Here is a 15,410-nt window from a genome sequence, read left to right on the forward strand (position 1 = left end):
TTTGGCTTTGAACGAAAAATAAACAAACCAATGTAGAACAGTTCTCGACTGTCTGTTAGCCTCCTGACACTTGTCTTTCTGTAAACCAGTGGCCTAAACATTAAGAGGCAAAGGTCCCTTTTGTGCTTAGGAAGCTTTTTTGGATGGTCTCTTTATTTTCTTGATGTTTTAAGAGAGTGTAAAATGCAGACAAAAGCCCAGATATAACTTGCCTGGTTATAAGGAAGACTCCTACCAGACAAAACATTCCTCATACACACAGTATATAGTTCTAGTGGCTTTGAATTTTCAATACAGCTTTTGGTATGAAGCACCTAAGGTGACTTTGGCTAAAGATCAGAGTAGGACTTGGATGGCTTTCATCTCAACTTTCCACACTTAAAAATCAAAAGGAGAGGCATTTTACACACACACACACACACACACACACACACACACACACACACACACGGAAATAATAAAGCACGGTTTTATGGAGACCTGCTTTGTTTTATATGCCTTAATGTAGATAATAAGGAAAATGGCTTGAAAGTAATTTTGTTATCTTGACATAGCTGTAAATTAAAAACTCCTAATTCTAGGTTTGTTTTTCTGATTGTTCTGTAATGGGAATGTAAATTACAGGAGAACATAAGGAGATGAACTAACTAGATAGTTCTACAAGATCTCTTTCTCTGGTATCACTTTGCTGTGCAGTTTTCTAATAAAGGATTTGGGAGAGAGTTGAAACCATTCATAAAATAGACTCTCTACAATCCCCCATGTCAAGGAAACACAATAACCGTTTGAATGGACCTCAACTCAAGAACGTAAACTATCTTCTACTGTGATGTTGCCTTAGAAATGACTGAACACATGTCCATTTTGTTTGAATATGAGTATTCTATCCTCATTTTTTCCTGCAATATTTTAACAATAAATCTGAGGATTAGTTGCTGGCAATCTTAGTGACAGGGTTTCCATTTCCTGTTTGTCGGTCTTTGAAAGGGGTAATGTACACACTTTCTTTGGTTCTGACTGATTCACTAACACCTAGTGACAGTGGATTTGACTTAATTTAACATGAACAAATTAATTCCTGTAGGAGGTGCTGTTGATTTACAAATGGCTAGGAAAGAACTACGGTTTCTGTGGTGGGACTTGATTGTTCCAATATCAGTGTATGGAAATGTGCCCTTAGGCAGAATTGCATTTAGTAAATTTGTGCCAAGATACATGGTAGCACACCATGTAGCACCTGGTTGGATTACCTTGCAACGTTAAATGCAGATTTTTTTTTTGTTGTTTGTTTTTAAGGGTTGATGTTGATCATACCTGAGAAAAACTCTCTCTCTTGGAAAGCTTTGGGAAACCTTTTTGTTGCTTTTCTGGAGAACCCAATAATGGTAATAAATCAGATCAGTCTTATGCTCTGCAAACCTGATGTTTCCTGTTTTAATCACTGAACATTTAGCGTAACTTAGCGTTGACTTGCAGGTGTTTAAAAATCTACTTGGGCCCCCAGGACTATCTGTAATCATCTAATGACCCCTTAGTCACAACACTGCCAGAGAGTGCTAAGTAATACATTCTGCCAGTCCCTATGTTCCATTCCTCTCTGCAGCCTGCTCTCTAAATCTCAGAGAGAGCTTTGCTTTAGCTAGATGATCTCTTGCATTTAAATAATAAATCAGTAGTGGTAACCTATGGAGAAAAATGAAGTTTGTCATTACCACCAATTAAAATCCCTAAGGAAAGTTTTGTGTTTTTTTAATTGAAGAGATAGTGCGGCATTTTCAATCTTTCACTGCATCTCAAGCAAGAGAAGAAATGACAAAAGGGATTGGCAAGACTGGACCCTAATTTTGATGCTAACTGACAGATGAAGGGAGCTCACCTTTGCAAAGTCCCAAAAGAGAGAACTTGTGTTAGTCTCTCATTCAGAGACTTAAGAGCCTAAAGGAACAGACATAGCCTTCCATCCTTCTTTTGCCTCTTTACACAATACCATGCCTCACCTCCAGAATTAGAAGGGAAAAAATAGGTGAGGGAGAGGAGCCGATGAGAGGAAACAGGAAGGGAATTAGCTGCAGTGTAAATTGAAATCCTCCATTCCCCATGGAGAAAATCAAAAGAAGTCGATCTTGCTTTCACAAGGGCCCAAAGCAATTTATGACAGGAAAGATGCATTACGTTCTAAGGAGCAGACTCGGAGGTGATGAGAGTCCAAGGCCCTTAGCTGCTGCCTGCATACTGTGGTTTCAGCTGCTTTAGGACTAGTAAAGTAGCACTTTTTCCCAGTGACTAGACCCAGGGGCAAACAATGCCTGGCCGCCGCTAAGTCCCAGTGAGCTCTTGGCTAGAATCACTGGACTTCTGTTACTTTTAGGGACTTACAGACTCAGAGAAGGGAAGGTGGTCACCCCTAGATGTCCTTGTGTTTTCCTCATCCAAGTGCCTCAACCAAAATGCAGAACACATCCCAAACTCAAACAAAAGTGAACAGGAGAAGGGAGATCAGCTATCAATGAACAAGATTTCGAATCCTGGTTAGAAAGGTCTAAGGTAAAAGAGCCACTGGTTTGCTCCTTCCCTCACTTTACAGCATTTTCCTTGGCTGGGCCTCTCCTCTAGCTCAAAGAGGATTCCCCTCCTCTCCTCCAGCAACAGTGGGCAAACTCTTTGGGGAGCCATTGCAGCTGCTAGAGCTGAAGTTCTCCTTAAGAGGGAATGAATTTTATCCCCTGCTTTGCCAGGCTCATAGCAGTCCACATTCCTCGGAATAGCTTAAGATGAAGGGACAGAACCTGAAAAACACAACCAATTCACCTGCACTCTGGTGTGTTGTGAGCTCCCAGGTCCCCACCCAGCCCCCCCCCCCCCCTCTGCTTAGGAGCACAAGTAGAAGAGGAAGCTGGTGAATTTATCAACCAGCCTACCTTCTTCCTGCTTTCAATGCTGACTCCACAGGTGAATCACCAAGAGTCACATTTTTTTAGCTTCAGTTTCCGTTCCTTTTTTTTCCCTCTATCCTAGGCAGTAATAAAAAGCCCGAAAATCTCTTGGAGACTTGATAGTCACAAGGTCAGCGATCATTAAGAAGGGAAGAGGATAGGGAGGGGAGGCTGAGGGGGGAAGTAGAATCAATTCATAGCTTCATCTTTAAAAAAACAAAAACAAAACCCTAGGAAACATGAAATACAATGCCCACGAGAAAGATTCAAAATGAAGAAAGGGCCTAGGAAAAGCTGCATGCTTCAGCAAAGTGAAAGGGTGCCTGAGAGCCAGGTGACCCTGAGAAGTCGCGTGCAACATCACATCAAGGGCACTCCCAGATACCTTTCACCTGAGGTGGATATGTATACACAACTTACATAAAGACAAGTATCTGAATATATTTGCCTCATGTGTGTCTATAAACTCCCTAGTCTGGAAGGGATGGGGGGTAAATAACACTGAACGGTTAAAATTATGGAGAAGGGATAATAACTGATTACTAATTTGAAAGTAAATAAACAGGTGACTTTTTCAGATCAAATTCCTCCTTGGATCGTTACAATAAATATCTCTGAAGGAAGCTCTCTATTTATGTTGTCATTGATTAATTCTTCACTACCTCATTTGATTTCGATTTAGAACGATTTGATTCTAATTTAATTAGCATGTAATTTGGATGTACATAATTACTGTAATTATGACATTCAGGTAAGGCAGCTTTAGGCTGAAAGGCAATTTCAAATTTTCTAGCAACCTACTTTGTACTGGGAAATGGACAAGGACTTTGCGCCCTGGTACCCAAGTAGTAATTAGCACATCTTTGAAATAGGCAGTGCAGTGGGGTTTGTATTAAAACAGCAAATACAAATCCAGCCGAATTACCCACTGCAAAGGTGGCTAACGTGTTCCCCCGGAAACACGCTACATTTTACTCAGTGCGAGTTCGTGGGAGATTCGTTCCTTGGAGCTGGCGCTTTGAGGCTGCAGAGTCCTGCTCGCCGCTGAGCTGCCAACAGCTCCGCCGCAGGAGCGCACTTGGGGTGGGCATGTAGGTTGCTGCTTTTAAAATAAAAATAAAATAAGGCGGATGGGGGAAGGGGGCTGTCGAAGAAGGAGAGGGTACTGGAGGAGAGAACAAATCCACACAGTGGAGAGAAAATTATCAAACCGCCCCCGACTGCTATCCGATTTTAGAATTTGATTTAAAAGGAAAAAAGGTGGGGGCGAAAAGGGGTCTGTTTGCGCTGCAAGAGAGCTTTGATCCCCAGGGAGGATCTGTAGGCGATGGGCTTAGGGACTTCTCGCCCCCCTCTTCCTCTCCTTCCATTTCCTACACACACGCATACACACACGCACACACACACACCCCAAAATTGCAGCCTCCCAAATCATTCCCAACAGTCTGGATCTTCAGTTTGAAGCTGGGGCAGGGACCGTCGCTGTGTAAACCGCAGGGTGAAATTGTACCCTGGAAGGGGTGAGGAGATGTCGAGTGTCAAACAGAGAACTACCCCTACCTCCCCATCCCTGCCTCCTCTCTCCCTACTTTTCTTCTGAGGACCACTTAAATCTTCTAGACTAGGGATTGAGTTTGGGATTTTTCCCCTTCCCGGTTTGATCAACTTGGTTTCCCATTTCGTCATGGAAACTTTTGGCCGGCCTAGCCCCCACAGAGGATAGGTTTCCCAAACCACCCAGAGATTCCTACCAGCACCAAAGGACTTTGGGGGAAGAAGGGACGCAGGCTTTCGGGCGCCCCTGTGGGTGGTCAGAATGCTGGCGTTCGTGCAGGCTGCCAATCCGGGGCCCAGCGTTATAGAACGAAGAGTTCTAGGACATCGAAGTTACATTTTTAAAAGAACGTTAAATGGCAGCAATTCCAAGTCTAGGATCAAGCTTGCGTTAATTTTTCGTTATACTTTGATTTTGAATTGCCACATTTCAGGAACGATCCCGTTTTCTCGACCTAGAGCTGTAATAGCCAAAGCAGTAACACAGTGCGTTCAAAGTAACGCCTCTTTATCATACTTCATCTCCTCTTTTTCTCCGGAACCCCAAACCTCGGTTTTTCTCTGCTGGACTCCCTAGGTCTCTAATGCTTGTGTGCTAAATAAAGCCCATTCCCTTTCCTGCGTTGTTTCGCAGGGACAAGGGGGAAGTGCTGCCCTTCCTACCCTAGAGCTCTAGATGGCGCCAGAGAGCCACAATTACAAGCATGCTCTCAAAGGAATCAAGAGCGACTGTCAAACATAAAAGCAAATCAGAGTTTTCAGTTTTTTTAATGTGTTAAGAATGTTATTCCTTAAGAAAATTTGTAGCTAAATTATTCTCACTTAAAATAAACACTTAGTATACCAATTACACAAATGGGCGGGATTTATGTAAGATTTACTTCATCTGCATTTTTGTAGTGGAAGAGAGCCTTGGTGAATACAGATAATAGATGCAAATAAGATTAGAGTTAAAATAAATAAAGTTTTCATCTGAATAGAAGAAAATCATTTTTACATGACTTTTAATGATTTAACGAAAAGTCCACACATGCATTCAGGTGTACGAATCTAATCTCAAAATAATAATTTTTTAAAGCAAATGCTGTAATTCTCAATCCTCTCACCCCCACCCCCACCCCACCCCCCACTCATCAGGTAGGAAGCTACCAAGGGAAAAAGAACAATGACAACAGCAGAAAATAGAACTCCTAGTGGATCAGAAACTTAGACAACGAGTTCTGGTGGGGCAGGAGAAGTCAACTCCGGAGCTGGGCCCTCGACCCCCGAAGCCTTGCTCCAAACCTGTTTGGATTGGGGCTGGGTGGTGGCAGGGATGGGCGAAAACTTAGCCGAGCTCCTGGTACTGAAGGTGAAACTCGCAAAACATCTGAAATGACACCGAATAAAGCGAAATTAAATTTTCAAAACGTGGGGCCAATAGCGACTTCTAAACCAGCTTCGCTGGACTAAACTCCCCGAACTAGAAAGGACACTCCAATTCTCTTAGCTTTGTCCTAGGCTCCCTCTCACCCTGGGTGACGCCGAGGCCCATCCTCCCAAGCCGAACCAGGAGAGCTCTAGATTCCAGCAGGTTCTCCACTTAAATCTCCCTAAGGAAATGCTATTCAATAATATGGTCTTGAGAGGAAAATTAAGGAGTTTTTATACGATCGGTTTTGTTTACTTTCCCAGAACGTCGCCAGACTTTCCTCCAAAATTTATTCTTATTCACACATCCATTTGCCAACCAACCACTTAGGTAAAAATTTTTCCGAACCCAAACCCATTCACCCTTATGGGTTTATCTACTGATGCCCACAACATCTTGGGAGTTAGGGATTTGGGTTTTATTGAGAGAGTGGTGCCGGGGGGTGGGAAGGGCCGAGGGGGGAGAGGGTGCCTTTTTCTTTGTTGTTTTGTTTTTTTTTTAAAGGAGAAGGAGGAGAATGTGTTTTCCCCCTCCACTCTTTTCTTTTCAGGTTACACGCTCTCTATTTTCCTCGCTGAAGGAACCGGCTCTGCAGCCCCTCAGCCGTTTCCCCATCTCGGTTTCTGGGGAGTCTGCAGATGATGGACGTTTTTTGACCTGCAGGGGCAAAAGCAACGCAAAGAGGTCCTTGATCACTGAGCTGAGAAGTGTAGCCCTAGCCGGAGAGAAACTGGACCTGGATGGTCAGGTCCTTTGATCTGTTTTTATTATACATGGGAAACAAAGCTGACTTCTGCCCAACACCCAGGGAGCATCGCATTCCTCTGAAAACCCAACAACATTAACAACCAGCTAGGAGGGGAGCCCAGCAGCCCCGGCGACCTCACTTGTTTATTTTACCCTGGCCCGACAGTGTCATCCTCACCAAGCTCTACTCCTCTCCCATCCTCCTTCCCCCCCTCAAATTCCCACCCCTACCCCCAAATACCATGCATCTTCCACCAGCTTTTCCAGGTATCCACCCGCCTCCTCTAGGTGGAAAGACCGAGAGAAAACACCCAAGGGAAACTCTGATAACATCAGCTCGAGGTGGCAGAGAAAATAGGAAAGAGAAAGAAGTAAAAATCCGGGAAAAGTAGTACGGTATAGGAAAGCTGTGGGAAAGGCAAGCTAGGGAAGGCCGGGGGTGGGTGGGTGGGAGATCGGGGGCACAATGGTATCACGTTGTTAAATGACACCAAAGCTGTTCTGAATGCCCCTGAAAAAAAATGCTGCTTGGCAGGATGGATCCCTTTCTGTCCCGCGTGCCTGGCGACCTGCACTAGTACTTATCATCCTTAAGAGTCTGATACTTGACTGTGCTTTCCAGAACGGTATTTTGAGAGGGGATGTTTTGTTAAGAATTAACAATGGTTTATAGGAGATTTTTTTTTTTAAGATTCAAAATCCTCATTCGAGTTTATATGACCGGCAGTAATAAAACAGAATTTCCGTGAGGGCTGGCTTAGCTTGCGTTTGCTATTGTGTAGGGGGCGCTTAGAAATATTTTTATTCTTTGAACACGGACTTTATTTTCTAAATTAACATTTTTTGAATTGCGAAATTATCTCATTTAACCATTTTCTTTTGCCTCTCTCCTCTCTCTTTTAGACTGTGGCTGTTAAGTTGGTGGTCAGAAGACAAAGGGAGTGAAAATAATTTTCATTTCAATAATTGCCTTCTGGTCAATTTAACTGTGCCTTATTTTGAAAGAGACTGTCTAAATGAGATTCCTGTCCCAAATGTGTTCCCAGGCCTTATCCCAGCCTTTAATTATTCCTGAGTTTTTTTTCTTCAGAATAAGACGCTGCGCTGAGTAATCACAAAGAAGTCAGAGAGCATCCTTGAACCTTTTCAATAGCAGAGCCACTGATATTCAAATAACCTGCGAGGGCCATTTGACTGCATGGGGACATAAGCATTTCCAATTCACTATTTGCATAGATCAACTGTCTTTGAAAAGGGAAGGAGCAGTTGTCTTCCATAACATTAAAAAGCCTAGTTATCAAATCAAGTGCTTAGTTTGGGGGCTTTTAAAACGTTTACACTTTATCTCAGGTTGCCCTTTACCGTTTGACATGCAAATTTGGTGCAGTTAATTTAGACAATTAAAAAGATCTTCAAGGGAGCTTTGTCACGGAGAATATTCCGAGTTTTCCCCGTGGACCAGCTGAGATAAAGTTGGCCAGAACAAATGATGTCTAGGAGATTAATTAGATATTTGATAAGACATGAATCCCTAATAAGGGAATACAAGGCACAGGGGGCTGCTGTGTGCTCTAAGTCAAAATTAATAACATTTAACAAGATTTTCATTTAGGCATGAAATGTCTTTTCCGGAATCTGACTAGCGATTTATCCCCCTGAGATCACCTCGCAACCTACGCAGCTTTGAGAGGCTAAAGACATTTTTGTAATGTTTTATTTTTCTTACTCGCTTAAAAAACAAACAAACAAAAATCCCTACAGTTTTACTATGATCTAGGAATGTTCCCTCCAACTGGAGTTTTCAAGTTTTAAAAATGCAAACTGCCTCCTTTTATCAAGCTTCCAGGAATTTAAAAATACCACCTTTTGAAAGAGCTTACATTAAGAAGGGCAGCTAACATCTTTGAGAAACAAATATAGCTGTTGAAATACAGATCATTTTGCCTTTTCAGACATTTCTACATCTTATGGGTTTTTTTTTATGAAGCAGATATTCCCTATATCGACTACTACTACCATTGATGGGATTTTCTCCCCCACCAGGAAAAAAAAATTCTACCCATGGAAGGGTTGTTTAGGGGGAGGGAGGGAGGAGAAACCGGGAAAAGGAAGTGTATTGTTCAGAGTCCTTTAATAATAATAAAAGGAAAATATTATGATGCCAAGATTTTCGTCATACAGATAAACGCATTTAATTTCTTTAGATGACCTTAACTTACGTGTTTGTGAGTGAAATGATAACTCAACATTTTAAATATCTTTACATATATACTGACTTCCACAAAGTGCATCAGAAAATTAAAAAAAAAATCTCCCTGAATTTCAGGAATTCACAAAAAAAAAACCCTATTCGAATAAACATTTACAAGAAAATAAAAGAGAACACAATCTTTTGAACCCTATTTATACAGATGTTACGAAATACAGAGAAATTGTCTTTTAGACTTCCAGTTTAATTTCTCACCTTAAGCCTCTTTTTTGATGCTTCCTTTTTAAAAAGTCTCATTGTAAATAGATATCATCAAGCAGGACTTGGAGTATTTTATATATAATATAATCCACACAAAGGGTCTGTTTTTATAGGTCCCATTTGTTTTCAAATGTTCTGACAGTCTCTGCTGGGTGGTGGGATTTTGTTTGTTTTTTTTTTTTTTGAGATGGGGAAGAGGTGGGTTAAGGGGGGGGAGGTTGGGTTGAGACAGAGGAGGGAGAGTTTATGTATTGCTCTTCACTCGAGAAGTTTGTATGGCGGGTGTGTGTGTGTGTGTGTGTGTGTGTGTGTGCGCGCGCGCGTGTGTGTATGTGTGTGTGCGTGTGCGTGTTTTTCTGCGTCTCTGTGGGTTAAAAAAAGAAAAAACTGTTTTGAATTTGTCGGGGTTGTTACTAGCTGCTGTCCCTGGACCAAGCGTGGTATATTCAAGTCTCCGCTGCAGTCTGGAAGGGAGAGATTCGCCTAGAGCGGGGCGGGCCACACCTCCCGCTCCAAACTCTGGCGCTGGAGCTCACCAGCGGCTCCTTCTCCTTCTCCAAACGCGGGGAGCAGAGGAGGACTAGGGGGAGACGGGAGGGAGCCTCTCTCGCGCTCGCTCGTGCTCTCCGCATCTCTCGCTCCCATTCGCTCTCGCTCTCGCTCGCTCTGCGTGTCTCTGTCTCTCTTGCTCGCTCGCTTGCTGGCTCTCCTCACTCTCACCACCTCTAAGAGTCGTTGGGCCCCGAAGTGGATTCCTTGCCTCCCGCTGAAGCAGCTGCCGCCGCCGCCGCCGCCGCCGCCGCTGCAGCCGCCGCCGCCGCAGCCGCCCGGGCCGCGCTCACTCCGGAGTCGTGAAGGATGAGGTCCGGGGACTCGGAGCGGGGCGTCTCCAGGTTGCTCGCGTCCGTGTCACTGTCGCTGCCCTTTTTGCCCCCGCCGCCCCCGTTGTGTGTTTTAATGTGTTTGCTCAGGTGGTCGCTGCGCATGAACCGCTTGTTGCACACCGGGCAGGCGAAGCGCTTCTCGCCCGTGTGAGTCCGCAGGTGCCGCTGCAGCTCGTCCGAGCGCGTGAACCTCTTGCCGCAGAAGAGCCAGTTGCAGACGAAGGGCCGCTCGCCCGTGTGCCAGCGCAGGTGCGCCTTCAGGTGCGACGTCTTGCCGTACACCTTGCCGCAGCCGGGGATGTGGCAGCTGTGCAAGCCCTTCCGCCGCAGGCTCGCCCCGGCGGGCCCCAGCCGCTCCGCCTCCTGGCAGTTGGGGCAATCGCAGGTGGCCCGGCCCGAGTAGCGGCGGGCAGAGCGCGCCGAGCTCCCCCCGGCGGCGGCGGCCGCGGCGCCTGTGATCATGGCGCTGGCGGCGGCCGCCACGGCGGCGCTGGAGTCCGTGTAGGAAGGCAGCACTGGCTTGAAGCCCTCCTGGGTCAGCAGGTGCTGGCTGGTGGAGAGCAGGTGCGAGGCGGCGGCAGCCGAGGAGCCGAGGCCGGTGGAGCTGAAGGCCGAGTGCGTGAGCGAACTCAAGTCGGGGTTGTAAGTGCCCAACTGCGAGTGCAGCGAGGCCTGGGGGGCGCCCGAGTGCAGCGAGCTCTGGAGCCCCCCCGCCGGGTTCTGCACCTCCAGCCACGAGCCGGGGTTGGTGTGCACGTCCCACCACGAGGAGGCTGCCCCGTTGGTCACCTCGCCGGCCGCCAGGGTGGAGTGGAAGCCGGACTTATACCAAGACTCGTAGGGGTGTGCCATGCCCACGCGTGGGTACAAGCTGTCGGCCGCCGACGTGTGCACCTTGGAGATGAAGGCCGACTGGCCGCCGGCTTCCTGGGGGGACACCCCGGCCGCCGCTGCCGCCGCCGCCGCGGAGTTGGAGAAGAGGCCTCCGTAGTCGCTGCTGAAGGCGGACGACGTGGGCGAGGTGGAAGCCAGGCAGAAAGCGCTGTTGGCGGCGCCCGAGCCGCCAGCCAGTCCGCTGGAGCCTCGGCTGCTGGTGGCCACCGCGAAACCCGAGAGGCTGGAGCCTAGATTACAGCTGGAGGTGGAGCGCTTCCAGGGGTGGAAGCCCCCCTTGGCGAAGGCGCTGGACTCCGGTAGCGTCGTCAGGGGGCTGGTGTTGCCGATCTTGTTGCAGGTCGCGGCCAGCATGGCCAAGGGGGTCGTTCCAAATCTTGGCTCTTCCTAGATGGGGTGGGGTAGGGGGAGTATAGAGCGGGATAGAGGGAGGAGAAAGGGAGGAGGATAGAATGGGGGAGGGAGAGGGCGGGAGGAGGTGGGGGGGAAAGACACAAAAGTGCACCCGTGAGCAGCCTCATCACCCCCGTACTAGACAGTCAAGGAGGGGGGCGGCCCCCCCATTTCACACCTCCCAACCCCCTCCCATAACACTCCACTTGGCTTCCGCACACCCCCTTTGCACACACAGAGGGCAGCCAGCGCACCATGCTAGGGGCAGAGGGAATCAAAAGGAATGCTTTCTGGGATCCAAAAAGTTGCTCTTCTTTGGGGAGGTTAACAAATAAAAGATGCATCCATTTATCCAGCGACACTCGCAGCAGCAACTCCAACCCAGAATCGGGGCGCGGGTTTGCTTCACTTTTAGCCTGTCGTGTGCAGAACCAGACCCCTTTTTTATAGAATCGACCCAAATCATTGCCTTTTAGGGATAGAGGGAGAAGGTAAATATAACAATAATAAATAAGAGGGGTGGGAAAGAGGTATGATAAACAGCGGCACAGACACCAAAGCGAATGCCAATCACTGAATCAGCCATTTCCTCCCAAATCTTCCTATGATGTTGATCTGTATTTTAATTTAAAATTTTTCCCATTTACAAAAAAGCAAAAACCAAAAAACAACCCGATTCTGAATGCAACAATAATCCGAGATGAAACGACATACGGCGACGGATTCCAAAGTCACAGAGAGGTTGGGCAAACCGGGATAAAAGCACAAACGTAAACGTTTGTTTACGCGACTAAACAGACTTCAATACAAATAAAGCTGCTTTCTGGAAACCCCACGGTAGCTAATTGCAACATTTCCCAAAGTTGGGGGAAGGGAACAAGGGGGAGGGGAGAATAAGTCACGAGAAAGAACGAACCCCCCCCTTAAAACCAAATCAAAGGGAGCTTGCATACAAATTGTTTTATTGCAAAGGCGTTTCCAGAGCTCCCCAAACTTGAACGGAATCTGCCCAGAAAACGCAGCAAGAATCTTTAAAGAACCAGAAACTGCATTACAGCAGCAACAGTTTCTCAAGTAACCGTCCCCGAGAAGCCATAACAAAAAAGTATATAAATAAAGTCACTTAAAATGTGCAAATACATATCTGCGCCTCCGACTTACCCCAAGTATAGACGTAGCCATAGCACGTCCCTTGGCTGAGTGCTGGGGCCGAATGAGGGGCTCTGCCAGTCGCGGCGGAGAGGAGGAGAGTTTCCTCAGTTCCCTCCTTCTCTCCCCGCTTTACACCGCTTGCACTAAGTATACTCCTGGCTCCTGTGGGCAAAACTCAGCCTAAGTGTGGGGAGCGCCTGCTTTGAAGTACCGCTGGCTAGGACTCTCACCCAATGAGGGCGCAGAGAGAGCAGACAGGAGCTGCCCCATAGCCAATCAGACACTCCGAGGTGCCAGAACCAGGGCTCCGGGCGCGTGCCAGTCAAAGGCAGAAGGGGGGGAGGGAACGCAATGCTTTGGACTGAAGAAATTATACTGCAATTAAAATTTTAAAAACACACACAACAACAACCTAGGTTTAAATAACGCTGAGATTGTGACACAAAACAACAAAACCCGAGAAATGCAAAGTTAGATGTGACTCTTCCCTCACCACTTGTGGGAAAATGGGGTAGGATGGGGGGAGGGGGGGAGGAGGCACCAACCAGGGCAGAAGGGGAGAAAGAAAATGTGAAAATGTCAGTTGTTAAATTTGCATTTCCTTACTTTTGCCAGTCTATATGATAATTTTATCATTTTACAACTCTCTCTCTCTCTCCCCCCCTCCCCACTCACTTTATATGCAATCTGTATTGCTATCTGTGCATGCATTTACCAAGTCACTTATTACTCCTCTACCTAATTTCTATAACCTCTGTTATCCTGGAAAGAGGTACACTAGGTAGAGAAGCAGAACAGAAAAGACAGAATCTTATTTAAAGAGTCCTCAGTCCTCTCTACATCCGCCCAATAAAAATATCCTATATACTAATCCAAGGGAGACCCTGAGCATTATTTACCCAATAGCTTAAAACGTCTCCTTAAATTGACACTTTAGTCTATTAGGCCTTTGTCTTAGTTCCCAAGACCCACTTCACCCTAAAAACACCACCCTCAGAAAAAGCTTCTCCGAGTCTTTTGAAAAGTTTCTTTCAGCTCTTTATATACCAGGCAGTTATCAAATTTGATCAAACAGTAGGAGATATTGATTACTTTCCAGGTTTCATTTTGGAGAGATGGGGGAGAGGAGAAAAAGTATCTCTTAACATACTTTACCTTGATTTATTTTTATTGTTGTAACGACTTCCAAAATCTACATGAGAATTGTTTTCTTCTCCCCCTCCCCTATTCCTCCTTATTTTGTCTGAGAGAAGTTTTTGTTGTTGTTTATTTGCTTGTTGCAGCGGGTTAGGATCTAAGTGTTTGAGTGCAGCCTGATGTCTGGTTTTCATGCCACAACTCTACATCCCACCATTTGAAGCCTACTAAACGATGGCGGAGAGACTGCTTGCTCCTGTCTCACACCGCAGCAGCGCGAGGGCGCCGTTGTTAGCCTCTTCCTCCCCCACCCTCGGCTGTGGCCTGTCTGTACTGTGTACACTCTGCACTCCCCAGCGAACCACAGCCTCTTTACCTGCTCTCTTCGTTTGTTGAAATAGATATGTCCAAGTCGTGGGTCCTGGATGCATTGCAAACTAGTTTCTGTTTTTTGTAATTTTCAGAAGATTCTCATGTCCCTGCATTACTGTCACCCCAATAGTGGGTGGGTAGATAGATAATGCAAGTTTAGATATTAGGGTTGGATGTAGTTGCTTCTTTGGGGACATTACAAATGCTGATATCATTATGTTTCTTCCTTTTGGTGTCGCTCCCTTCTTTCTCTTCTCCAAGGCGGCAGCTGTCCACGATTTTTGAACCGGATATACGAATACATGCATACATTCAGTCAGGGTATTTGTTAAAATTCATTCTTTCCCCCCCAACTCTCCAGTCTAAGTCTTCTTCAAGTACCCAACCACTAAACCCCAAACCTGAGGTACAAAAAATGTATGGAAAGGGGCGAAGGAGGGGGAGAGGGACAGGGAGAGGGAGGGGGAAAGGGGAGAGAGAGAGAGAGAGAGAGAGAGAGAGAGAGAGAGAGAAAGAGAGAGAGAGAGAGAGGATTCGTGCCCCCAGTGTTATTTTGCCATTGCTGAATCTCTTTAGTTAAAAGTGCGACCATCATAATATTATGCTTTGCCTTGAGACTGATCCAATCTGTAGTCAGTGTAGCCCAGTGGGCAAGAATATCCTTGTAGGTCTCTTAATCTTCAATAAACTACTTTGGCAAGGAGTGTTTTTAAGGTGAGAAAGGATAAAGGAAAATTATATTCTATTTCAAAACGCCCTCCCAAATGGAGAGAGAGAGAGAGAGAGAGAGAGAGAGAAACAAACCCTGAGCCCAGCTTTAACAGTAGCCTGCTTACCCAGGGGAGCTGTAGTGATAATCGGGTAGAGGCGTTTGAAGAGCTCCCCTGGGGGTGGGGGTGGAGGGAGCCCAGCAGCCCGGACAAGCCAGAGAGCCCGGCAGGGGCACCGGGAGTCATTCCCCAACAGGTGACTCTTTCCCATAGGGTGAGGACTAGCACTCCTGTTTATTTAGAGGCCCGGCGTTGATTTACTAATAGAGGTGATTGTTAAGTGGCAGCGAGGCGTTTCAGACCCACCCCGGAGCAGTCCAGGGAGGAGAAATGGCGAAGGTTCCCCCCCCATCCACCCACTCCCCCCTCCTCTCTCCTTAAGGAAATCTGACAAAGTAATAAATATGACGATCCGAAAAGCCACTTAGCGCCAGTGACATTTTAAAGTCAACCATTTAAAACAGTTCACGCCAGCACCTCATACTCTTGCCTCCCTCGTTCCTTTCCTTCCCTCTTCTCCTCCCCCTCCCCCCCTTTCCCGTTTCATGTTTTCAAACGTATTTCCAGCTGTCAGCATCTATCTATATGGGCATATAGTTATTTCTAGAGATACCCACGTCCTGATCACAATAAAAGTTAGTGAAATCTCCCAACCTAAAGAAGACAGTTCTCCACGTTCCATACACCAGTGCC

The 15,410-nt window shown here is 46.4% G+C and overlaps 1 protein-coding gene across 1 annotated transcript; it reads right to left on the reverse strand.

Moving 5' to 3' along the window:
• Window positions 1–9,840: 9,840 nt before the first annotated feature.
• On the reverse strand, window positions 9,841–12,468 carry SP9 (Sp9 transcription factor). The gene is made up of 2 exons (XM_027865698.1): window positions 12,448–12,468; window positions 9,841–11,280 (listed from the first exon to the last, which is right to left on the reverse strand). The coding sequence occupies exons 1-2, from the start codon at window positions 12,466–12,468 to the stop codon at window positions 9,841–9,843; spliced, it is 1,461 nt and encodes a 486-aa protein (XP_027721499.1).
• Between the last annotated feature and the right edge of the window lie 2,942 nt (window positions 12,469–15,410).

The sequence above is a fragment of the Vombatus ursinus genome, unplaced genomic scaffold (assembly GCF_900497805.2).
Source record: "Vombatus ursinus unplaced genomic scaffold, bare-nosed wombat genome assembly UNPS02014779.1, whole genome shotgun sequence".
Taxonomy (NCBI): Eukaryota; Metazoa; Chordata; class Mammalia; order Diprotodontia; family Vombatidae; genus Vombatus; species Vombatus ursinus.